Raw genomic sequence first — 25,270 nt, 5'->3', positions numbered from 1 at the left:
TTGCAACTGTAAAGTGCAAATACAGTTGTATACTTCAGGGATCTGTGAGATTGTTGGTATGGCTACTCTCCACCCATCTGGATGCAAATCCCAATCTCTTTATCACTTAGTGGATGATAATAATAATGAAACAATAATGGCTAGCAAGTATATATCCCCTTAAGGTTTGCAAAATGATTTACATATGTTATATTGTTTAATCCTCATAGCAACCCTGGGAAGGAAATGCTATCATTATCATCCTCCTTTTACATATGGGGACACTGAGGCTGAGAGGGATTAGCTGGCATGCCAAGAGACACATAGTAAACATCTGAGACGGTATTTGAACTCCTAATTTCCCAAGTATATCAATGACTCCTGATTCCAAGTATAATGAGCTGCCAAGTTGCCATGACCTAAGAGGTCTTCTGGCACTATTGTGATTGAAAATTTCATTGCTTTGCAGCCAACCTGGTAATGAATCTCTCCAAACTTAGCTGGGCTCCTGGTACTGAGACAAAAGACATCCAATCCATCACTGCCAATAATTGAAGCCTTTCTGGTTCAGTTGGATTTGCCAAAGCCTGTGCTCAAATAGCCTTTGAGAACCCAGGTTCACCTCCAAGCCATGATGAGGCACTGGAATAGGATTTTTAGTAGGAGAAAGTGCTATATAAATGTAGGCTGTTATTACTATTACTATTAACAATTAACATAATGGTGTTAATAATACTGCTAACATTAGAGCTTCCTCTGATGAAAAAAAAGAAAGCCAGTTTCCACCTGCAGCCTTCATTCTAGGGCTGCCCTGGCATACCTTAACTATATGACCTTGAGCAATTAGCAGATTATTTATGATGCCTACTATGTGCTCTGCTGCTGAACTCGCCTGCGCCCCCATTTCCTCTCTGCCTATAATCATGTCTGCCCTTTAGTCCTACCCAGAGTTGTTATGAGATCAAAAAGGGCAATAAATATGAAAGCCCTTTGAAAAGTCTGAACCTCTGTATAAATGATGGCTGTTATTATTGTGGTTGTTACATCCATATCAGGGAGCATCCTAATTAATTTAAAGCTTTCCCAAGAGACTAAGGACTGTGTGTGTGTGTGAAGGGGGATACTCCCTGATATGGATACAATCCTGGACAGCGTCTGTGGAGGTGGGAAAGCAAAACACCTTCAAAAGCAGAAGCTTTGATAAGCAACATTAACAGTCAAGGACTCTGAGGAAATCTCTAGAGAGAGTTGCCCACAAAAGGAAGTGGGGGCACCCAGAGGCTCCTGGGCCCGATTCATGCTCACTTGGGTAGCCACTTCGTAGAGACCTACGCAAACTCACACCCTAGCCACAACTCGGAACCCCTAAACGGGAAACTTCCCCTTTAAAAATACTGCAAAGGGCAAGGTGATGGATCTTGCTTCTGTTGCCTTCATCCCCACCCACCCTAGCCTCAACTACCTTAAAAAAAAAAATGATTCACCGTGTGCACACGTAGACATTGCGTTGCCATCTTCCCCTCCCCCGTGTTTTGTTTTTATTTTTTTTCCATCCTCCTCCTCCTCCTCCTCTTCCCCCTCCCACTCCTTTCTTCCCTCTTTTCCAGACCTTGCTTTGAAGGTTGGATTGAATGGGAGAGAGTTCGGCTCTCTTTGTCATTTTTTCTTCCCTCCAAACGGTGTGCAAGCTCCTTCCGGGTCAACAATAATTATCATCCTTCTAATCACACCCGCGATCCCCAGCACCACAGCTATAAAGGCAGCGGAGGCCGACCACAGCCCCGCAGGTTGCTGGAGGGGTGGAGGAAAGGGGGAGGGGCAGGGGGATCTGGGGGCGGGGAGGGGAGAGTAGAGGAGGAGGGCGGAGGAGGAGGAGGAGGAAGGCGAGGAAAAAGGAGCCAGACTCTGACCGCGGGAGAGAAGAATGGGAGTAAGGAGCAAAAGAGAGCCAAGAAGGGTCACGGCTTCTAGAAAGACTGGGCGCCCTGACACTCGCTCCTGGGGCTTCTGAATCCCGGAGGGCTTGGCAAGATCGCAGTGAGCTGGCGAGCCTGAGCACGGTAGCTGCAGAGACTGGGGCATGGAGAGGAACAGCTCGGGCGGAGCGAAGCTGAGTGCCAGCCACCGCCTGGCAGGGGATGGGCAGCAGCAGCAGCCCCTGAAGTCCTGTGCCCTGGGCAGCGCAGGCGGCGGCGGTGGCGGTGGCGGCTCTGGTACTGGGAGCGCCCCTCGGGGCCAGGCTGGGGCGGCGGCGGATCTCGGGGAGCTCCTCCAGAGAGCCCAGGATTTCAAGAACCAAGGAGCGCAGTGCTACAAGGACAAGAAATTCCGCGAAGCCATCGGTAAATATCACCGGGCGCTTCTGGAGCTCAAGGGGCTGCTGCCAGCCCTGGAGGAGCGGGACAAGGACAGCCAGGCACCGTCCACCGCCCACGGGGCCAAGCTGGGCCACTTAACTGAGGAGCAGAGCAAGACGGTGGAAGCCGTAGAGATCGACTGTTACAACAGCCTGGCAGGTAAAATGCAGCTTCTCTCCCGTGCTCTCCTAACCTCTCCTTCCCCTTTATTTACCCGAGGCCATCCGCCCCAATGCCCTCATGCTTTCCAGTTAATCTTTTGATCATTAGCCATCCTCTTCCACCGCCACCCCGATCTACCCCAAGCCCTCCCACTTTTCCAGTTCGTCTTTTGATCCTTAACCTTGATCGTTAACCGTGTGTCCAGGTTTTGAAACCACCCCACGATATGACCACCTCTTGGGGGGGGGGACCAAGAATAGGGCTTTGGAGGAGAAGTATGACTTATTATTATTTTATTATTATTAAAACTCGGTCAGTTTTACTCTTTTCTACATTCCCCTCCCCCAGATAACTGGGGCAGACCAAAAGGGAGATACGGCTGCTGCTAATCAGAGGACCGAGGTCCAAATGCATGAAGAAAACAGGAAAGGGTCCGGGGTCACTCATACAGCATGCTCTGTTTACTTCATTTGCAAGGCTCTTTTAGGGGAAGGCAGAGGGCCAGGGCATGCCATTCATGGATCTGCAGAATTTCCCAGGAACATTGACACTTTCCTATATTAACTGCTGCAAGCCTGTCCCCTCCCTCACCAATGAAAATCCTATTAAAAATCTAGGGTGATAACCCTCGAGTTGGAAGCTAGTAAGTGAAATACCCTTCCGTAAAGTTGTATTCCTTTCCTCTACAAGGGCAGGCTGCTACCAATATCTATACTCTAGGAGGCAAGCAGATTCCCCAAAGACCACTTTTGCTTAGCTCTTCTCTATTCTTCTTACTTCTCTGTGTCAGGTGAGGGAGACCTCACAGGGATCAGGTCTGGACTTGCACCATATGTGTTCCATTCTCTCCCACTAACCTCCAAGTAGAAATCTACCTCCTATCTTTGGAGTTCAGGGCATCAAATCTGTACACTAGGTGCAACCACTACTACAGGGAGGTGGGAGGATGAAAGGTAGTGATGATGGTGATGATGATGATGATGATGATGAAAACCAGTTGACTTTGATGATTGTGGTCAACATCAATTTCTTCCTTCCTTCCTACCTCCCCCATTCTCTTTTTAACTTAGGAAAAGGATTTAAAATCACTAGTGGAGGAAAAAGCTGGGTCTTTCTAGAGACTGCCTGTTGGAAAGTGGAAGGCAGTGGCCTTGAATTGGGTTTGCCACTGGTCTCTCATACTCTCCTTTTTGGTACAATCCTGGCAGGGTTGAGCTATCCTATTTGGGTTAGAGGAAACCATTTTCCTTAACCCTTGAAGGGTTTCCAAAATTAGACATAAATGGTCTTGTGTGTGTGTGTGTGTGTGTGTGTGTGTGTGCACTCTTGGGTGTGGCTGTGTGGTTGTGCTATGTTTGAGGCTGGGGGAGTCTGGTATTGAAAGTAAACATTTCCCAGGACTCTTCCTGTCCTTTTCTAAGTGCAGACCTGCTCCTTTCCCCATGGTTCTGTCAAAGCAGCCTGACCCCTGCCTCCATGCTATCTTAAGTAGCAGTTTTAGCCAGACTAGATAGATCCCTGGGAAAGGCTGATTGCCTCCTGTGTGCTTTGCAGTACTAAGCAAAATTAAGATCTGTCTTCAAGGTGGAATGTCTAAACCCATCCAAAGATCTGGTTTGTTTCCCTTTATTTCCCGTAACACCTTGGCACATATGCTCCCCAATTAATATTTAAAGGATGCAGAGGAACCAGGGAAAGGGGAAGCGGTTTGAGGTGGAAAAGTTGGATTGATAATGCAGTCGATTCTAAATGGTGATAGAGCCTTCTCAAAAGTTTCAGTCTTGGTGACCAGCATTCTCGCCCCTCTTCTTCCCCTAGACTTTTGTCTATGTGCCAGGGAGTTACCTTACCCTCTTCCCTGTAGCTAGCTGCATCTCTGTAGCAAAACCAGAGGCATGTCCTTGGTCAGAGCTAGGCCATTCTTGGGTGAGGCCTGGCACTTTGGCAAGCTCTGCTTGCTATAGCAACTGTATAGAGTTACGAAGCTAGGTCAGAAGGTGAGAGAGAAGTAATGGGACACTTAGACCCTTACATTCTCTTATCTCCTACTCTCCTTCCTGATATACTGCCTGGCACCCATCACCCTCTGAATGCAGTCTCACCTGTACCCTGCACTTTGAAACACAAGGCCTTGTGCTTCATGAGCACCTCTGGGGGGTGCCTGGCACTGTTGCTAGGCAAATCAATGTCTTCTTTAAAAAATCTGAAATGAGGGTCATTTCTCAACATTGTCCATTTTCACATATGGAAGAAAAGGGAAAGGAGGTTCACCACAGGCAGAACAGTGCTCTTAGAATCAGGAACCAAAAACAGATTGCTTAGGCTTAGAATGTTTAGGAGAGGAGGCAGCTGTGGACAGCTGCACAATAGATCACCTTGGTCACTTGGGTAACATTTATGCTGGGGCTCTCTTCCCAGGGCCCTGGCATCAGTTAAGTTTGAGGAGGTAGATGTAGGTAAAATTCATTTCTACTGGCTTGCGGTTCCTGGATGATAGGAGAATGATTTTTTTTTAACGTTATGTCTAGATGGAAAGAGCTGGAAAGCATACAAAGGAAGAGAAAGAAGCATTTTTCCAGGGATAGACTTGGCCACTTGTAAGACTTTACTCTCTCCCATTCACCCACGGAAAAACTGAGAGCCCAAACAATGGCAGAGTCAAATAGAAAGATTGTAGTTTGCCTCCAGCTGGGCTGCAGCTCCTAGTAACCAGGCAGGTTCAAGGCATCAAAGTCTCTGAAGATTTTCTCTGATCTGCCCTCCCTTTGCCTGGGCTGCGTAGGTCCATAGTGGGTGGAGCAATGCAGAGGTTGAGGAGGGAACCCAAACTGGGCCAGAAGTGCCATGGCAATTAGGATGTTGCTAAGGGGGGAATCTCTGCTCCAAATAAGAGGTGCCGCCTCCAAGAATTTGTGAAGCAGCACAGGCTGATTGGAGCCTCTTCTCTCAGCTCTGGGGACTCCTCACCAAAGGAATATAGCAAGGAGGCACTGCCTGACATGCTAAATCAGGCCAGCACTGAGTAAGTGAGTGTCGACTGGGCTGGGGAACGTCAGGCCTTCACGCCACAGTGCACAGGTGAATTGCAAAAAAGTGTAAATGGGTGACCTGCACTGAACCCATCCATTTTTGGAGGGATGTGGTGATTTCCCTGGACTTGAAGTGCATTTCTTTTATAGTCATCCCTTCAGGGAAAGAGGAAGGAATTTCAATGACTGCCCTGTAATGATTAGGAAAGAAATCTTGACAAAAAGCCTCAAGCCCTACACAGGTACCCTGAGGAATCTCTAGGCAATAGAGGCCTCAGAGGAAGTACATTTCGCTAGACAGATAGCTTGGTTACAACTGTCTCTGACCTTGAGTGAGGCACCCCTTTTTGCTCTCAGTAGGCCCAGTGCAGGCAGCTTGATCCAGTAGAAAGTGCTGGTTTCTCAACCAAAGAACCTGGGTTTGAATCCTGCCTCTGCCCCTTACTACCTCTGTGACCTTGGGCAAGTCACTTTACTCTCTTTGCATCAGTTTCCTCCTTTGTAAATTTAGGGAATTGGTCTCTAAGGTCCCTTATAGCTCCATTGCCATAAATTGAGATGATCTTGTGGGTAAATGGCCAATCCCTTGCTCCTGGCCTGCTGCTATTAAAGAGATGGCTAGGGTGAATTCAGGAGCTGGCACAAAACACATTGATTTTTTTTTAAATGTCTTCAAATGAGGTATGAGGATCAAATGTCAGGAATACAGAAGGGTAGTCATAGGATTAGACCATGGAACCAGGAGTCTAAGGCTTCTGTCCCCTGAGTCACTGTGTGACCTTGGAGAAATCTTGTCAGGTGTTGAAATCAACTCTTCTCACCACCACCACCAATAGAACTGATAACGTTTAGAAGTTTCCAAGGAATGGTGTGAGAATTAACATTGGTCAAGCATTTGTACGAAAGACACCTGATGAAATAAGGTTAGACATCAGTTAGAACTTTTTGACTGTAAAGGTAATTAGATGGAATGAGTTTCTAAGGAAGGCTGTGAAGTCTTAGAGAAATGGAATGCACATCTTACTTACAGTTTACAAGCAGAGCAGAAGACTGCTTGACACACAACCCCTCCCCCCAGCCTCTGGTATACCCTGGAAAGCTTTTGTAACTGCGGAACCGTCTAGGTATGGACCACAAAAGCCAGATGACACAAAGCCAGTGCAGCCCAGAGGCCAAGAGGCCGAACAACCAGAAACAACAGGTCATGTTTATCATTCATTCAGCAGATGTTTCTAAATACCTGTGTTAGACGTATGGGCTGGGTGCTGGGGTAGGGGACATACAAAGATAAATAAGACAGGGTCTCTAACAGGGAGATTGCAGTCAAGCGGCAGAAAGAAGACATGCACACAGATCAGTGTAATGCTAATTAGAATGTAAGTGAATGGGAAGACTATAAAATATTATGAAGTCAGATGAGAAAGAGATCATCTCCAGCTTAGGAAATCAAGTGGCCTCATTTAAAAAAAAAACAACAGTGGTATTTGAACTAGGCCTTGAAGGATAAATAGGTAAACTGTTGGGGGGGAGGGGTTGGGAAGGGATAAGTTAAGGGAAGGTATTCTAGGACTTGGGAATTACATGAGCCAGGCATTAAGATAGGAAAATGTGTTTAGTGTTCAAGGGACAGCAGGTTGTCCAGTCTGGCTGAAATATATGTGAAAGGAGAATCGTAGGAGACAAGGTTGGGAACAAGTTGGGGGGGGGGTGTCTTCACATGCCAGGATGTTGGAAATATTCACACAACGTGAAAAGATTCTAGGTGGTCAGATCACACACACAGATCTGTGCAACTGCTGTATTTCATCCCGGAGGTATCTCCATGTTTAAAACCAAAATCTTCAATGAGTTATCCTGATGTCTCCAAATGCCCAGCTGTTAGCTTTGAGTAGGCCGACTTTCCATTTTCATCCAAATGGTTGATAGCATATAATCATAGCCACAGATAGCAATCCTGGCAGCTGCCAAGTCTTAAGGTATGAAGGATGATGACATCAGATTTTAAGATTTTCAAGCGTATTTCAATCAGAATAAGGTTACAGAAGAGAAGAATGAGGGAATTTTGAGTTTAGGCCATTCTAATGATTTATTTAATCTTTTGGTCCACAGATTCACAAAGAATCTATTAGCTGTTGAAAAATCTGTTCTTTCACACATAGGTACATTCCTAGATACTCACCCCACCCCCCAGATACACACACACCCTCGGCCCCCTGGAAAACTGCCTCTTCTGACAAAACCCAAAAGGGTTAATTCCCTAAGTTTCTCGAAGAGTAAGCAAAAGTTCCCTCTCTTGGCAATGTGCCTAGCGCTGTATTCTGTTAGGGGTAGGTATTCAATAAATGTTGAAAGAATAAATTAGGTGGGAGGGGGAATGGGAGAGAGGTGATGAGGCAGTATGGGCCTGGAGCAAAAATATGAACCCAGAGTGGAAGAGGGTCAGGAGCAAGCCCCTTCACCATATTTCTACTGAAAAGACTTAGGAAAGACCTGCAGATGACTTCATATGTATAATGGGTATCATATTTCTTGCCTTCTTAATGAGTGGTGGGAAGGGAGGGAATTAGAACTGAAAATAAACATTTTTTTTAAATGAACAACATCAAAAAAATTAAAGATCTGCAGAAAGGGTCCTAGCTGAAGGGGACCCAGGGGCTCTTGACCTGCACTGAAGGACAGAAGAGGTAAGGCTGAAAAAAAAAACAACCAGAGCAAACCCTTTTGGGCTCCTCAATAGAGCCTATTGAAAAAAAGCATCAGGGGACGTTTTCCCCACTCCAGCTGTCAGTCAACAGACACTTATTAAGTATTTCCTATATGTGAGGCATAGTGCTAAACACTGGAAACACCAAGAAAGGCAAAAAAACAATCCTTGCCCTCAAGGAGCTTACATTCTAGTGAGGAAGGCCAGAAATAGGCCATAGTCTCAGTGTTTGATCTACTATGGGAAAACCTTGTGTAGGCCCTTCCTTGTCACTAGCATGATGCCCTGGAGAGAGTCCTAGCACTGGGGAGCCTCTGATGCTTTGATCTTTTTCAGCTGGGTGCCTCCCATCCATCAAGCTCCAGGTTTTTTGACCATCAGAGCTCTGTTCCTTTTATCAAAAGGGTTCAGAAGAGGAAGGAGAAAGGAGAAAGGAGAGGTAGGGGAGACTTGGGGGAGGCTACAGCAAATCTTTTCAGCAGCCATAAGGTGATTTTTTTTTTTGGTGGATTAAGGCCTATGAAACTCAGAACATCAGCTCTCAAGTCCAAATTCTAGCATGTTCTTAGAGGAAAGTGGTTAAGAAATGATGAGGAGAGAAGAGATGCAGAAGAAGAAATGCTAGAAAGTAAAGCAAAGGCATGAGAAGAAAAAGAAGGATAAGAATATGATTTGCTGGCTCCAGCACATTTACTGAGGTGAGGGTAGGGCAAGGGTACTATCTAAATTAGTCCTCAAGTGCTAAGAATCACCTTTTGCAAGGCAATTCAAAAAGTGGTACCTTCTTGTGGTTTAATGGGGGCCAAATCCAGAGGAAACCCAAGAGGCTCCTTTCCCCAGGGTTGCTGAGTTCCAGCTCAGCTACTGAGCTGCCCAGATAGAGCCCCCGCCCTACCTATAGGGGTGGGTGAAGTCACTTGGCTCTTGAACTGGTCTGTCTAGTACAGAGTCCTGTCATCAGGTGCTAAATATCTACATGGAAGAGAGTTAAATATCCTGTGATCAATTATGGAGCTTAGCAAACCAGATAGCTGGCCGGAGTGAGAACTGATACTTATACCACAGAGCATTGAGACTCAAGGGAATGAGGAAACATCAGTGTAAGAAGGTGGCAAAGTGGATAGAGCACTGGACCTGGAGTCAGAGAGTCTTAGGGCCGGCCGGGACTCCGAGAAATAAAGTGAACCTTTAAAAAAATGCATTTTACCTCAAGGAAAGGAGGGTTTAACTTGAGACACCTAGAGAGGGACAGAAGCAGGGAGGGCAAGAGAAGAACAGGTGAGCATGCATTGGGTTCACGGTTACCTGAGAGGGATTGAGATACAAGCCCAGATAAAATGCTCAACTTGGCCTGTGGGTGAGGTGATCTGGAGCAGAGATGTCAAACACACCCTTTCGATTATGGCCCAGAACACTCCCAAAGACTGTCCAAACTAGATTAAAATTGGGAAATGTTTGACAAAAGAAATAAATATATAATAAAACTAGGTGGCACAGTATATAGACTGCCTGGTGTGGAGTCAAGAAGACTCTTCCTAAGTTCAAATCGGGCCTCAGATATTTACTGACTGGATGACCTTGGACAAGTCACTTACCCCTATTTGCCTTAGTTTCCTCTTCTGTAAAATGAGCTAGAGAAGAAAATGGCAAACCACTCCAGTATCTTTGCCAAGAAAACCCCAAGTGGGGTCATGAAGAGCCAGTCATGACTGAAATGATGCAACAACAGCAAAAACACAGACAATAAAATCAATATGAAGCCCACCACATGTGCTGTTGAGTGGCCCCTGATTCTGTTTGAGTTTGGCATCACCAATCTTGAGGATACGGCAGGGAAATGAAAGAGTCAAAGAGTGTGCCCTCTGGATCTCCTTAGTTTAGTGTGGGTACACCTGGGTATCACACCACACCCAATGTGGGTACCGTGTGGGAGGGTTCATTCCCACAAAACAGGATTGTTAATTTGTGTTTTCGAGATACTGAAGAAGGTTAGGTGTTTTGTAGGGTTGAGAGGGGCATTGCTCAGGCTTGTCTGATTGGTTTTTCCTCTCTGATGTCACAAGCAGTCAGCAGTTAACTAAAATGCAGACTTGATGCAAATGCTATCTACAATTTACCCAAGTCATTGATTAAAAATGTTAAGCAGCACAGAAGCCTAGGGGCTGTGATGATTCCTGAGATATTAGGACAAGCAGTGTGGTCCACAGCAAAATCAGAGGTAGGTAATTTAAATTCATTGATCCTCTTTAGGCCTTTCATGTTCCCTTATAGGTCTTTCCCCCCTCTCAGTACCTAATTCTCTCTTGCTTCCTAATAATATTAAGTTTCAAATCTTTCTTGACCATTTCCCCTTCCCAAGTGCCATTCTGTGACCTGGTTTCTCTGGACCCTCTTCTCAAGTAACAAGGGGTAGCAACCCTGCTAATATATTGGCTAGCTGACAGAACTCTTGACTTCACTGATAATATACCATAAAATGATGGAATTGGACTCCATGATATCTATCATCCCTTTCCAGCTCTGAATCTCTATGATTCCATGAATTGCTTAGGATTTTGAAAGTGCTGGAAAGGAAAGGTATGAATTTTAAACATTGGATAGACCATTTGGGGTGGGGTGGGAAAGAAGATTTTTTTTGGTCAGGTGGGCAAGCCTCCTCTGTAATTAGATCATGTAATTTGTTGTTGGATGGAAGATAAAGAGAAGCAAATTTGGGCTTGCTGTGAGAAGCAGCTTCTTAAATTAGAGCTCTTCAGAAGTGTAATCAGCTGAAATCAGGAGATAGTCAGTTGTTCTTCACTGCAAGTGTGCTAGCAGACTTCTTAACTCTTTGTGTGAGAAATACAGAAGGAGTTATATGGGTTGGTACCCAAGGTCCAACCAGCTCTGAGATTCAGTCAGCATCGCTGAGGCCCCTGCTATAGGGACGTGCTAAGCATTATATGTCAGGGATCAAGAAGGCAGAGACTGAATGAAATAATCCCAGCCCTGAAGGAGCTTATGTTCTATTAGGAGAAAACAATATGAAAACGCATAGTAAGAACAGAATAGGTACAAATTAATTACCAGGGCACAGGCCTAATACAAAAGACAATTTGAGAGTAATAAAATAGAGATTCTGAAGGGCACAGCAGAGGAAGTCTGGTGCTTAGCACACTGCCTGGCACATAGTAGGCACTTAAGAGATGCTTGTTGACTTGAGTAGGGAAGATTTTGTGATTCCCTTTTGTTGTTGAACACACTTTTCAGTTGTGTTCAACTCTTCATGATCCCATTTGGGATTTTCTTAGCAAAAATGCTGGAGTGCTTTGCCATTTCCTTCTCCATTTTACAGATGAAGAAACTGAGTCAAGCCAGTCAAACTGGTTAGACTTCCCAAATATGACCTCAGTTCTTCCTGACTCCAGGCCTAGTACTCTACCTACTGAGTCACCTCGCTGTGATTCTCTGAGGTAGTTCTATTCCTAGAGGTCAGCTTTAGACATCATTATGGATGATGGAATGAAGTTGCCATTGTTATGTCAGGAAAAGAAGGCAAGACCAGAACTTGAAGCTTTTCTCTGAAGGTCTCTCAGCTTTCCAGAATGAGCTAAACTTGGCCTTCCCTAAAGAATGAAGGTGGCAGGAAACTAGAGTCTATGAGAGAGTAGACTAATATTTTAGGGTCCCTTCTAGCTTTAGAATATTAGGGTACAGAGGAGGTGAGTGGAGGAGAGTGTCTCAAGTCCAAACCAGCAGTTATGGGAACTAAAAGTTTGCCACAAAAAATCAATCAGACTAGTAATGCATAAAGCAATGAGGTGTTTCATTATGATGTTTCATCTCACACAATGGGATACTCAAGGCCTAAAGTGAAACACCCAATTGCAGGATAATTACAAATGAAGTCAGGAAGATGGAGGGAGCCCTCAAGAGGGAGTTCACAGGGGAGACTGCCCATTCTGCCTCTAGGCCGCTCTGACTTTTACAGAGTTCTTTCTTGAATTGAGCTGAAATTTGACTCACTATGGATGCTGCTTATTGGGCCTAGTTTTTCCATCTAGCACTGTATCGAATAAATCTAATCCCTCTCCCAGATGTAGCTCTTTGAAGACAGCTCTCACATCCCCATTAAATCATCTTGTTTTTAGGTTCAACAGACTTTGCTCTTCTGACCAGCCTACATATCACATGATTTCCAGATTCTTCATCCTGATCTTTCTCTGGATGCATTCCAGTTTATCAATATCCTTCTTAAGAGAGCAGTGCCCAGAACAGATGTGGTCTGACCAATGCAGAGGACAATATTACTGTGGCTGCTTCCTACCGCTTTGCTCTAAACACAGTTCTGTCTGTTTTTTTCATCGATTCTGACTTCATGACCCCATTTGGGGTTTTCTTGGCAAAGATACTGAAGTAGTTTGCCATCTCCTTCTCCAGACCATTTTACAGATAAGGAAACTGAGGCAGATAAGATTAAGTGACCTGGCTAGTAAGTGTCTAAGACCAGATTTGAACTCAGGAAACTCATCTTCCTGATTCCCAGCCCAGTGTTCTACACACTGTGCCCCCTAGCTGCTAAAAGCTCTAAACATTTTTTTTCTATTAATGTACCCTAAGTTAACATATACTTTTTTTTTTTTGGCCACCAAGGCACACTTCTGGCTCGGCTTGTTGACAGAAAAAAAAAACCCAACAAAAACAAAATCCTTTTATATAGGCCTTTTCACATAGATTATTCTTAAGCCATGGCTGCCCTACCCAGTGTTTGTACAGTTGATTGGTTTTTTAGTCTAAAGGTAAGACTTTATGTTTATTCCTATTAACCTTCATCTTGTTATTTCTAGCCTTTGGTGATCCCAACGGTCTCTGACTCTGTGATCTATCGCATTAACCCCACCTTCACCTTACTTGGCGTTTCCTTTCTTGCTGGTTCCCCAGGCTGGACTCCACCTTCCTAAAGGATTTAGGATCTTTGGTTCCAAAGGGCAGAGCCCACTGTAAGGCACAGACTTAGATTAAGGGGGCAGAAACTTTGCTAAAGCGTCTATACCGGAAGCATCTAAGTGAGAGGCTACCATTGTTCTTGGAAGAAAACTTCCAGCCAGGTGTGGTGATCCGCACTTACGATCCCAGTTGAGTTCAGGAGTTCTGAGCTGCAGTGGGCTATGCTGCTTGGCTGTCTATATTAAGTGGCCATAGTGTTGCCAAAGGAGGGGGAAAACTGGCCTAGGTTTAAGACAGAGCAGACCAAAGTTTGCATGCCATTCAGTTAGTGAGATTGTCTGGTGAGTAGCTTCTGTATTTACATCCTGGATGAGTTGGGGAGACATAGTTTTTAAAACAAACTAACAAACACAATCCTTCAATTTTAAGGTGTTGGTCCACAGGATCCAGAAAAAGCTTCTTTCTTTCCCCTACATTTAGCTACTGATGAAATGGGGCTTAAGAACAGCAGACCTCAAGGGTCTTATAAATCCTTCCACTGTAGCCAAAAGTGATCTCAAAGCAATTCTGCCTAGCAGTCCTCACAATTTGCCTTGTGAGACAGGTTTTTTTCATTACCAGAGTCACAGATGAATTGAGGTTCAAAAATGAGAAAGTAATCTTGCCTATGGTCCTATGGAAAGTCTGTGGCAAAGCTGGGTAGAGGGTGAACCGAGGGAACTGGTTAGCTCACTTCTGAACTCAGCATTCATGCTATTTCTTTCTGATCCAGCTCATTTTAATATTGACATCCATCTCACTTCAAACACAGTAAATGTTTTATAAATGTTGGACTGAATTTAATGTTACCTCAATGCTGCTGAGATACCTGTTCTAACAGGTGACGAGTTTATTACGGAGTCATCATTATTTGGTTCCCCTCATTCTGTATTTGTAAGACAAGTGATGAGGGTTTGAGGTCTACTTGGTGGCTGTGGTATACAGAATTTTACTTTGTATACAAAATTAAATGTCCATATGAGGACTAAACTCAACTTTGTTCTCAGTTAAACACAACACTGTAAATGACTGAGCCAACTGGTTGAGACATGCTTTAAGTGCTGTTCTTAAGTAAATATGCAATATAATTGTCAGGACTCAAAAAGTAAAATCTGTAGTTGGTCATATAAATACCAGCTGTAAGAGGGATGGTTTCAGGGAGAAAACAGAAAGGTCCACAGGTCGTAAATGTCAAAGGTCCTCTGACTCTGGAGACGGGGCTCTTTCCACTGTTGCACACTCTCTTGCTCCCCACCCAATTGCTTGGGCCATTAACATCTACAAAGGCTCCCCTGCCCCTCTGTCTACAGTCCTTCCCTGTAAGAGGACAAACACCATGGAGCTGGCCCTGTGAGGAAGCTCATTGCAGCCCCTGAGGACCTGATCACTAAGTACTTATTGATCCAGAGCTCTCTGCCGCCTCCTTCGCCTCCCCCCAACTACCTCTGCTACTCGGAGACACGCTAGGGAGGCCATTGCCTTTCCTTTGCTTCTTCATATCTTTCAAGTCATAGAAACCCTTGGTGAAATGGAAGGAAACAAGCATTTATCAAGTGCCTGCTATGTGCTAGGGGCAGCTGAGCAGTGGATAGAATGCTGGGCCTGGAGTTAGGAAGACTCATCTTCATAAGTTCAAATCTGGCCTCAGATACTTCCTAGCTGGGTGACCCTGGGCAAGTCACTTAATCCTGTTTGTCTCAGTTTTCTCATCTGTAAAATGAGCTGGAGAAGGTAATGACAAACCACTCCAGTATCTCTGCCAAGAAAACACCAAATGAGGTCATGGAGAATTGGCCAAGACTAAAAAGACCACTCGACAACAACATTGTGTGCTAAGCTACTGTGCTAAGTGCTTTACAAAAATGAACTCATTTGATATTCACAATAACCCTGTGAGGTAGGTGCTATTATTATTTCCATTTTACAGTTGAGGACTCTGAGACCAACAGAGATGAAGTGACTTGTCTAAGGTTACACAGCTAGTACACATCTGAGGCTGAATTTGAACTGAGTTCTTCCTGCCTCCAGGGTTCTCTCTACTACACCACTTAGCTACCTTGACTTAGTTTGGCCAAGTTACTCGGCCAAAGTCTGGGCACCAGATTCTCATCTGTAAAATGAAAGATTTGAGGAAAAAAGGAGGACAGTGTGCTATGATGGGAAGCAGGGCAAATTAGGGGTCAGGTTCCACCTTTGACACTAACTAGCTGTCAGAGGAATAGCTGTCTGTCTGCTTCTGAGGCCCAGTCAAAGCTTGACTCCAGAGGCCACTGAGCTCCCCCCGTTTCCTATATATTTTCCTTGCCCCCAGCCCAGTGTTTAGCCTTCCTTACCATTCCCACACCAGGCCTCTAAAGGCCAGGAACTATGGGAATGTGAAATTTGCCAAAGTGACGCACAAGCGTTTGCACACATTTTAAAAGCAGCTAGCCCCATCTCTCATAGTCTGTGGCATGGCCTCACTGAATCCTTGAAAGTCAGGATCGATGCACACAGTTAGTAGCCAGAGCTACTGTGCCACTGTGGTTTAGGAGAGCAGATGTATTTCATGGAATAAATAGTAACAATAGTAGGCAATTCTGTTAGGCTTTCCAGGTTACAAAGCCATTGTTCATATACATTGTCTCATTCAATGCTTCTAGCAACTCTGGGAGATGGGAGTTCAACCTTCGTTACTGTCATCATTTTACAGATGAGGAAACTGAGGCTTGGAGGGGTTAAGTGCCCTTGCCTAAGGATGAGTAAGTTAAAAAAAGCCAGAGCTGAAATCGAGGTCCCTCGCTTCCAATTTGAGTAGGCTTTCCTTTTCTATCACAGTAGGCTATGTGGGTATACCTCCTTGAAAAGGGAACTTCTTCCAGGGGCTAACGGTCACCTCTGTCCCCACTTAGGGATCCCCTGAATGCTTCAGGAGAACCACACAACACCCTAGAAATGCTGCCATGAAGAGGGAATTAATACCTATTTTTCAGAAGTTGCCCAGAGGTGAGGGCAGAAAAGGACCAGAGAAGACCTTAGGATTCAGCAGCTATAGGGTAGTGAGGCTGAAAGCCTCATTGTAAAGGCTTGAGAAATGAATGATTAGACTATAAAAAGTAGCAAATGTAGATCCTTATTCTAGGAAACTGACAGTGAATAAAGGAGGAGAGATGTTGGAGGGTGCTATGGGTTGAAGGAATGGAAGTTTTTTGAGGATGGAAGAGGCCCAACCTTGAGGAAAGAAAGCAGGTTTTGAAAAGCCTGCTTAGAATTTGAGAGAGTTGATTGGGGGAATCAAAGTATCAGCTGTGCAGCAGCGAGGACCCAGTCGAGATTAGAAAACATGAATTAGGAGTGGATTTAGCTGGCGTATTTTAAGTGACATTAGGCAGCATGAGAACACAAGAGGAGAAGGCAGATGGTCAGTTTGACCTTAGGGTTGAGAACTGGAGGGTATGAATGGGCATGGAACAAAGGGCCAAAGAATTCAAGTAAAAGACAGAATTGAAGGAGTTAGCTACTAGGAGGAAAAGAAGGCCCACGTGGGGTAACAGACTGGGAGAATGGGGAACAGTGGAGAGACCGGAGACCGTGGTGAGAATAAAACTTGGGAATGAAACACAGAGAGAAATGGAAGGAGAAGGGAGGAGGATGAGAAGGAAGAATTTCAGAGCCTGAGATCCTGGTTTGAGGAGTGATGAGGTTTAAAGTTGTGGTTGAAGGAAGTCATGATAACTGAGGAGACTGGTAGATGGGGAGACCTAGGCCTCTTGATGATTAAGTGAGGGGAGAGATGAAAGGAGGTGAGGGAGAGGCAGTGGCCTCCCCAGCATGTCTTTTCTCCAAATAGCAGAGATGGGGGTTGGAGGCTGCAAAGAGCTCTGGATCAGTAAGTACTTCCTGATCTAGTCCCCAGCGGCTGCAGTGAACTTACTCACTGGGCCAGCTCCAAGGGTTTTGTCCAGGGAGGGACTGTAGACAGAGGGGCAGAGGGGCCTTTGCAGATGTTAATGGCCCAAGCAGTTGGGTGGTGACTGGGAGAGTAAAGAGCTCTGTCTCTAGACTCAGAGGATCTGGGTCCATATTCAGCCTTTGACATTTACGATCAGTGGGACCTTGAATAAGTCACCCTCTCTGGGCTTCCTCTTCCCCATCTGTAAAATGAGGGGGATGGAAAAGACCAGGGGTTCTTGGTTTTTTGTATATCTTTGGCAGTCTGGTGAAACTTATGGGCCTCATCTCAATCCAATGCTTTATAATTCAAAAAAATATAGGATTACTAAGGAAACCAATTATATTTAAATACAATTATATATATATATGATGTATCATATATGTTATCACATATTATGTATGAACACACATGTATTAGACATACACACATATTAGATATATACACACATCTATTTTACTTATATATTTGCATATGTTTTATACACACACACACATACACACACATATGGTTTTAAAGTTCCCACACCCCCAGGTTAAGAACGCCTGGACTCGGTGACCTCTGAGGTCCCTTGTGGCTCTAGATTTCTGATCCTCTTGTCCCACATTTTCAGTTCTTTGTGGCCAAGTCTTATCCCTTGATAGATTAGAAACTCCTAAGAGTAAAGCCTGTGTCATTTGGTAGTTTTTGTATCTTGGGTGCCCGGCACTGTGCCTGTGGAATGTGCATTGCTCCTGTAGGGCCCAGATTGTTTCATGGGCATATCTTCAGCACCTAGCCCAGTGCCTGGGAAAGAATAGGCATTTAATGAGTTGTTGATTGATTGTGCTTCATAACTGTTAAATTGCATTGAATTGGGAGATCAAGGGAAAATTGGAGGATTAGGCTGACAGCCACGACTTAATAACACAGTCTCCCCTTTATTTGATTAAACTTCTCTTAGTGTAGACGAACCAAATACATACAGGAGTGAGCATCCAGGGAAATAGATTCAGCCTCCCTCTCCCACCGATACACACACATACACACACACACAGTGCCTGACATGAGGAAGTAATCATCTAAAGCAGGAGGTCTTTTAAAAAAAATTTTTTATTGGTGTCATTTGTTTTTCTCATCAACAGAATTTCTCCCAGTATCTTTCCTTCCTTTCCTTTCCCAGAGAGCCATCTCACATAACAAATACTTTTTCGAGAAAAAGAAGAGGGAAAAATAAACAGAACTGATCAATACAATGAAAAAGTTTGAAAATATATGCTATGTTCCACACCTGTGGTCCTTCCACTTCTGCAAACGAGTGGGGTGAGAGTATCTTATTGTGTCTCTTCTTTTTTCCTTGTTCCATCGTGTCTGACTCTTCATGACCCCTTTTGGGGTTTTCTTGGTAAAGATATTGGAGGTTTGCCATTTCCTTCTCTTACTCATTTTACAGATGAGGAAACTGAGGCCAATAGGGTTAAGTGACTTGCCCAGGGTCACCCAGCTAGTAAGTATCAGAGGCTGGATTTGAACTCAGCTCTTCCTGACTTCAGACCTGCTCTATCTCCTACACCACCTAGCTACTTGGGGCAGTTTTGGGGTCAGCTGAAACAGGGTTTCTTAATCTGAGATCTGTGAACTTGGATAGGGGGGGAAACTACATCTTTATTTTCACTAACATCTAACTGAAATTTTCTTTATTTTCTTCATTTTTTTCTAACATTTTCTTTAGTTATTTACCTCAAACACTTACTTGCTGTGTGACCCTGGGAAGATCCCTTAACCCTGATTGCCTCCAGTGGGGGAAGCCATAGGTTTCACCAGATAGTCTAAGGCACGAGTGGGGAATCCATGACCTACAGTGGGTTAGAAGCCCTGGAGCAGATTGGAATTTGGTTCTCTAGCAAGGGTTCTGGAAACAAGTTTTCCAGGCCTTTAAATGCTATGGCCAAATGTATTGATGAAAAGGCTCAAGTTAGAAGACATGGGTTTGTGCTTTTATAAACAGAATTCTAGTCCTCTTCAAGAGTCGCCCTGTGATTTTATCTCATCCCAAGCGTTGTTGAACCTATCATTTGGAGCAGAAGGGGAAAACCTGCGCATGCTTCATAGGGGAGAAAGGAGAAAACAGTCAAGTATCAGTTGAGGGCCACACCTTAGCAAGACAGCTGCCACTACAGCTGGTACATACACATGGCTTTTGGGTTCCATACACAGAGCTGCCTGCATTCGGCAAGTAAGGAATCTTCTAAGCCCCACAATGGTACTTCAGGGAAATGGCAGGTCCGTAAGCATGTTTATCATCATTTTATAGGCATGAAATTGAGAAGCAGAGCCAAAAGGCAGAGGAGCCAGCTTCAAATTGGAGTTCCAACAGACTCTACTTTCCGTCTTTCTGATTTCAACTTCGTGGAACAGGATGCCCCACTCCTCCGGGTACCATCTGGTGCCCCCCCCACTCCAGTTTTCTTTTGTGCTGTTGTCTTCCCCCATTGGATTGTAAGCTTCTTGGGGGCAGGGATTGTCTTTTCCCTCCCTTATCTGTGTCCCCAGTGCTTAGCACCTGGCACATAGTAGGTGCTTTTGGATTGGATTGAAAATTATAGTTCTTCCACTTATCACCTGTGAAGCCTTGAGTAAGTTTTTCTCATTCTTGGGCCTCAGTTTCTCCATTTGTAAAATGAGAGGCCTAGACCAGCTGATTTCCAAGGCCCCCTTGCCTTAGCCTTAAATCTGATTCACTTATCTTAAGAACCCCAAGTAATATGGTGGCAGAGCTGAAGGAGATAAAATACTACCTTTTTTTCTTAAAGGGGTTAGAAAAGAGTGCCACTAGAAATCCTTTTTACTTCCTTAAGGGCTCGTGGTAAGGAGTCTGGAGCCAGGGTTGCTCATTTCCCTCACACAGACTGATTTTTACAAGCTCCAAGCTCTGCTCAGTCAATAAAACTGGTGGGAGGTAAGACAGAGGGAGGTGGAGGGGCAATAGTGGAGAGGAGCCCAGGGGACTTCTGGCTGGCCTCAGGCACCATCCAGAATGCTCTCAGCCTGACAACCGAGTTCTGATCAGAATCTGTAAGCTGGTGATGTAAGGAGATAAAAGACCACAGCAGGGTTGTGAGATTGCAGGGGAACTGAGTGGGGCTATCAGCTAGAAAGTTCCCTCTCCCTTTACCCCTCCGGTTGACTCACAGGCTAAGTTTGATCTGGATATGATCAGGAAGGAATTGGCCCAGATCCCCATCACCTCTTTCTACCTGCTGAGCATTCAGTAATTTCTCTTCTCCCTCCCTGCTGCCTCCTTGCTTCCATAGAGATAACCCCGTTTTGAAAGGAGGTGATAAAACCAAAACCTAATTAGAAAAAAAGCATCCACCTAGATAACAGGATTGTTTAGATAGGTCTCAGAATTGATCTACTGTGTGACTCCCCTGCCCTCCCCCCCCCAAGTCATTTAACCTCTCTGTGTCTATCTCAGTTTCTTCAACCATAAAGTGGAGATAATACCACTCACCTTGCCAAGCATCTATTCTAGACTTGGGGATTGTTTTGGGCAAATAATGTGGATTTATGTGGCTCCTAGGAAAATGGTTTGTATCACTGCTTGGATAATCAAAAGAAGGGTCTGTCTAGAAGGTTCTTTGGGGTCAAATCATCATATAAACAGGCTGGTTCATTGAGAGATTTGTTCAAAAGCTAAATGGTAAATCAGGATTTGCCTGAGGATGAAGAAACAAGGCAAATAATTCTGATTCAGGGCTTTTTCTTCATTCACCATCATTTCCTCCTCTCTCCCCAACCCCTTCCCAGCTGCCATACTCCCTACGGATCCTATATAGTGTGAACTATGGCCCCTCAAAATCCATTCATTAGTAGGTGTTAAACACACCTGTCGTGTAGAATCACAGACATGAAAGGGATCTCAGCAGTCTTTAGCCCAGAGAGCCAAACATGGCCTGCTGCCTGTTTTTGTAAGACCAATGAGCAAAGAATGACTTTTACATTTGTTGATAAAGTTTTATTGGACAGTATTTTAAAATGTAAAAATCATTCTTAGCTTTACAAAAACAGGTGGCAGTCCCAGGCCATAGTTTGCTGACTCCTGTGTAGTCCAGCTTACTTGAACTAGGATCTTCTTTATAACATTCATGAAAAGTGGTCTTCTAACTTTAACTTGAAGGCTTCCGGAAGCCATCCCCAGTCATCCTGATTTATATCTTGCCACTGAACCCAGAGGCACCAGAGGAGACTGAGGCTGGTAACCTTACACAGCCCTCCCTCACTTAAATCCAATTCACTTGCAAGTCATGGCATCACCTTCATGATGTCATGGTCCTCTTGGAGAATGAAGGACGAGTAACAACACAACCTGTGAAGGCCTCCAGTGACAAGGAACTCACTCCCCTCTTTTCTTCTACCTACCCCTCATCAACCTATTCTGTTGTTGAGTAGCTCTAATTGTTAACCAGTTTTGCCTCCTGATGACCCAAAATCTGCCTTCTTCTCACCCTAGTACTAGTCTTTGGATATAGATGGAGTAAATTTAATCCTTTTTAAAAAAATTTTATTTTATTTAAAAATTTTGAAATAAAACAAGCATTTCCATAACATAACAGAATAATAAAAAGATGATTGCATATGAAACCACAAATCAATTATGTGCAACTTGCTACTCCTTTTAATGTATAATAAATTTATCATGTAAATTTTTTCTTTTTTTTTCCCTGTGTACCCTACCTCCCACCCTAGAAATGGCAACCCTTGAAATATCTGAAGTTCATGTTGATGATCCTTCCCCCTACTTTTAACCCCAAAAAACTTCTCTCTTTTCCAGTCTAAACATCCTTCAGCTGTTCTTCACATACCATAATATCAAGTCCCTTTATAACATGTATGGTTCCCTCTTGTCAGTGTCCTTCTTGTATTTATATCTGACTTACTATTAAAAATTTAATTTAAATTGGTTGTAGCTTTGGCTATGTGCATGACATACTGTATATAAAACTCTTAAGTGATCCCTTTGGTCACTTACCCCAGCACTATTGAGTGTCACTACAAATACAGACCACCTCAGCATAATTAATAGGAAGGATGATACTGCCTTTGAGATACCAAAAGTATGAAGTACTGTATAAATATCAGAAAATGATGATCATCAATACTATGCTATTTAAAGGTAAGGAAACAGTAATATTGAGTAAACATCTTTGCTTTGAGCTAATACTGTCCATGGACTATCAGAGGTAAATTCATTGATAGGGATTCGTAAGTTATAGTTCATAGGATATACTAGAAGTGCTTCCTTGCAGAGTAGAGGGTGAACTTTTGGGGGAGGGGTGCCCCCCAGTGTCTTGTGCTAAAAACAAGACCCATCAAGGTCCATGTTTCACAGTTTTGGGACAGTCCAAAAATTAACATTCCTCCATGAGAGCTGGTGGGACTGGAGATCACACACACACACACACACACACACACACACACACACACACACACACACACTCCTAAATATATGGTTATACAACTCAACAAACACCATTTTACAAAATTCTTGTAGGTTCCCACTTGTCTTCATGCTTTCAAAGATCTGCCAAATCCAAAGACAATAAAGGAAAGAAAATTAAGCTCCCCTCCCCACCTCCATCCACCCCAAGGGAAAGTTTGATCCCGATTGAGCTCCCAACAAGGAGACTTATGGTTGACTGGAAGTCACTTTCTTACCTTCCTAGGTAAAAATCCCTTTGGGTCTTTGCAACGTATTAGGGCACCTCACATTTTCCCAATGGATCCTTGCAACACAAAGGACATTCCAAGAGGATATCCATCTTTAGTCCACAAGATGAGCAGGCTTGCTTAAAAAGAAACCAAACAAACTCAGAAAAGTCCCCAAAAGGTGTGGGACTCACAGGAAGAGATTAAGCATTTGAAGTTGACTATTTATGATTTCTAGGCCATCGGGAAAACTTTATCCTATGTACAAGTAGTACATAAGGCATTCAGACAAGCTGTCTAGATGCATACCACAGTGAGGCTGTTGCAGTGCAGATCTGTGAAGCAAAATTTTGAAATATTAATGTGGGTGATCCTTTATGGTATCCTAGGGATGTTTAATGTTCATATTCCTCCTGTTGGCTTCCATACTCTTAATGTACATACTGATATCAGTAGATAACTGTACATAAACATTAAAAAATTATTTCAAAGAAAATGGTCTAACTGGTGAAAGGAAATGCATCAGAACACTGACCAGTCATAGGCTGAAAATACATACAATTTTTTTCTCCAATGGGTCCCTACAAATGAATGCAAAACCTCAGAGAATCCCCTCCAGAACCATTTATCCCTTGTCTCTCATACATCATAAAGAAAAAACTTCTTTATACTTCCTGAGATGACAGATTTAGAGCTGGAAGAAACCTTAGAGGCCATTAAATCCATCTTTCCAGATGAGGAAAATGTGGCTGATCAAGGTTAAGTGACTTCTATAGGGATAACACAGCTAGCAGATATCTGATGAAGAATTTGAACTCAGGTCTTCCAGACTCTCAAGTCCAGCACCCTATCTATATACCGCCTAGCTACCTCTTACCACCTTTCTTTAAGATGGGGTTCTTAACCTTTTTTTGTACCATGGACCTTTTTCATAGTCCTATGAAACTTACGGACCTGTCTCAGAATAATATTTTTAAATGCATAAAAATAAAATGCATAGAATTACCAAAGAAACCAATTGCATTGAAATAAAGATGTAATTTTCCCTCATCCACACCCCATGAAATCTATTCAAACACCCCTTGGAGAGAAATCAATTGACCAACCCCCATACTACACTAAAATGAAACAACTCCTCCTCTCAAGGAGATTTGACCGCTGATGCTATTTCCACTCAGCCACTCTGGTGCTAAAATACTAGCTCTAAGATTTTAACCCTCTTTCATCTCCCTAAGAATGAATTTCCCCAGTTCCCGGGGAAAAAAAGAAGGCGACTGGGCTTCAGTAGCCCCACAGAGGACTGGTCACTGAGCCAGAGAGGAAAGGACTCCACCATCTCCATAACAGGCTCCTTGGGATGTTGTCCCCTTGACTGGCAAGAGGTTTGTGGTGTTGACTAACAGGCCACCCACAATGTTAGCAGTTTGCTCCCGAAATTAAACTGATCCTCCTAGAGACACTTTCCTGGCAAAAATGAAAAGAGATGAGGAGAAAGCAGAAAAAAAAAAAAGGAAAGCATTAAGTTAACCTCTTGGCAACCATTCTGCTTCTTTCTGTTGACTTACCTGGCTTCCCTTCTAGTGAACTTGACTAGCCGGTTCCAGCATCCTTTCCCATTCTCTTTCATTTCCTGGTTTTCTTGCCCTCAGGTCCTCAACTTCAGAGATCTTGGTTTGTGCCTCCCTAATGTTGCAAGGAATGGTTTTCTTTCATCCAAAACTTGTCAGTTACAAACCACTCAATGAAAGATTTGTTCTTTCTGAATGAATGTGTTTCCATATTCCTGATGACTGGGGAGGTATCTGAATTGGCAGGATTGAAGTTAGTCCTTTCCAGGACACATCAATCAATCAACAAGTATTTCCTTACTGTTGCTCAGTTGCTTAGTCATGTCACCGCATGGACCATACTGTCAATGGAGTTTTCTTGACGAAGATCCTGGAGTGATCTGTCATTTCCTTCTCCAAGTGGATTAAGACAGAAAGTGGTTAAATGACTTGCACAGGGTCACATAGGTGGTAAGTGTCTGAGGCCATATTTGAACTCAGGTTTTCCTGGCTCCAAGCCCAGTGCTCCATCTACTGAGCTGCCTTGCTGCCTCAAATATTAAAGACTCCTTATATGCCAGGTACTGTGGGGATACGAGTTCAAAGAATAAAAAGGTGGGATTACTTACATTCTAATGGGGAAGACAAGTATGTATGTCTGTGTGTGTGTGTGTGTGTGTATACACACATATACAGCATAAATATTAAGTGAATAAATATAAATGTATTCAAGGTATATTGGGAGGAGGGGTACTAGCATTTGGGGGAGGGGGAATCAGGCAAGGCTTCATGGGGTGGGGGTGGGGAGAAGATAGTGCCTGAGCTGTATCTTAAAGGAAGAGAAGGACTCAGATTGAGGTAAGGAAGGAGTGAATTCCAAACATGGGGCATGGCTATTGCAAAGGCAA

The 25,270-nt window shown here is 43.9% G+C and overlaps 1 protein-coding gene across 2 annotated transcripts in view; it reads left to right on the top strand.

Annotated features, from left to right (window-relative positions):
• Positions 1-1,844: 1,844 nt before the first annotated feature.
• Positions 1,845-25,270, top strand: part of TTC9 (tetratricopeptide repeat domain 9) — a 48,626-nt gene continuing 25,200 nt past the window's right edge. The window contains exons 1-2 of one of the 2 annotated variants that reach the window (XM_020986382.2): positions 1,845-2,495; positions 19,421-22,066. In XM_020986382.2, the coding sequence (XP_020842041.1) occupies positions 2,060-2,495; positions 19,421-19,680 (696 nt within the window). In that variant the 5' untranslated portion in view covers positions 1,845-2,059 and the 3' untranslated portion in view covers positions 19,681-22,066. Of the gene's footprint in view, positions 2,496-19,420; positions 22,067-25,270 lie in introns of those variants that run through there. The other variant, XM_020986381.2, reaches the window with a different exon arrangement.

Source organism: Phascolarctos cinereus, unplaced genomic scaffold (assembly GCF_003287225.1).
Source record: "Phascolarctos cinereus isolate Bilbo 61053 unplaced genomic scaffold, phaCin_HiC Scaffold_3;HRSCAF=262, whole genome shotgun sequence".
In the NCBI taxonomy this organism is placed as follows: domain Eukaryota; kingdom Metazoa; phylum Chordata; class Mammalia; order Diprotodontia; family Phascolarctidae; genus Phascolarctos; species Phascolarctos cinereus.
Note: the sequence above shows the minus strand (reverse complement) of the source record. Positions and strands in the feature narration are given on the sequence as shown.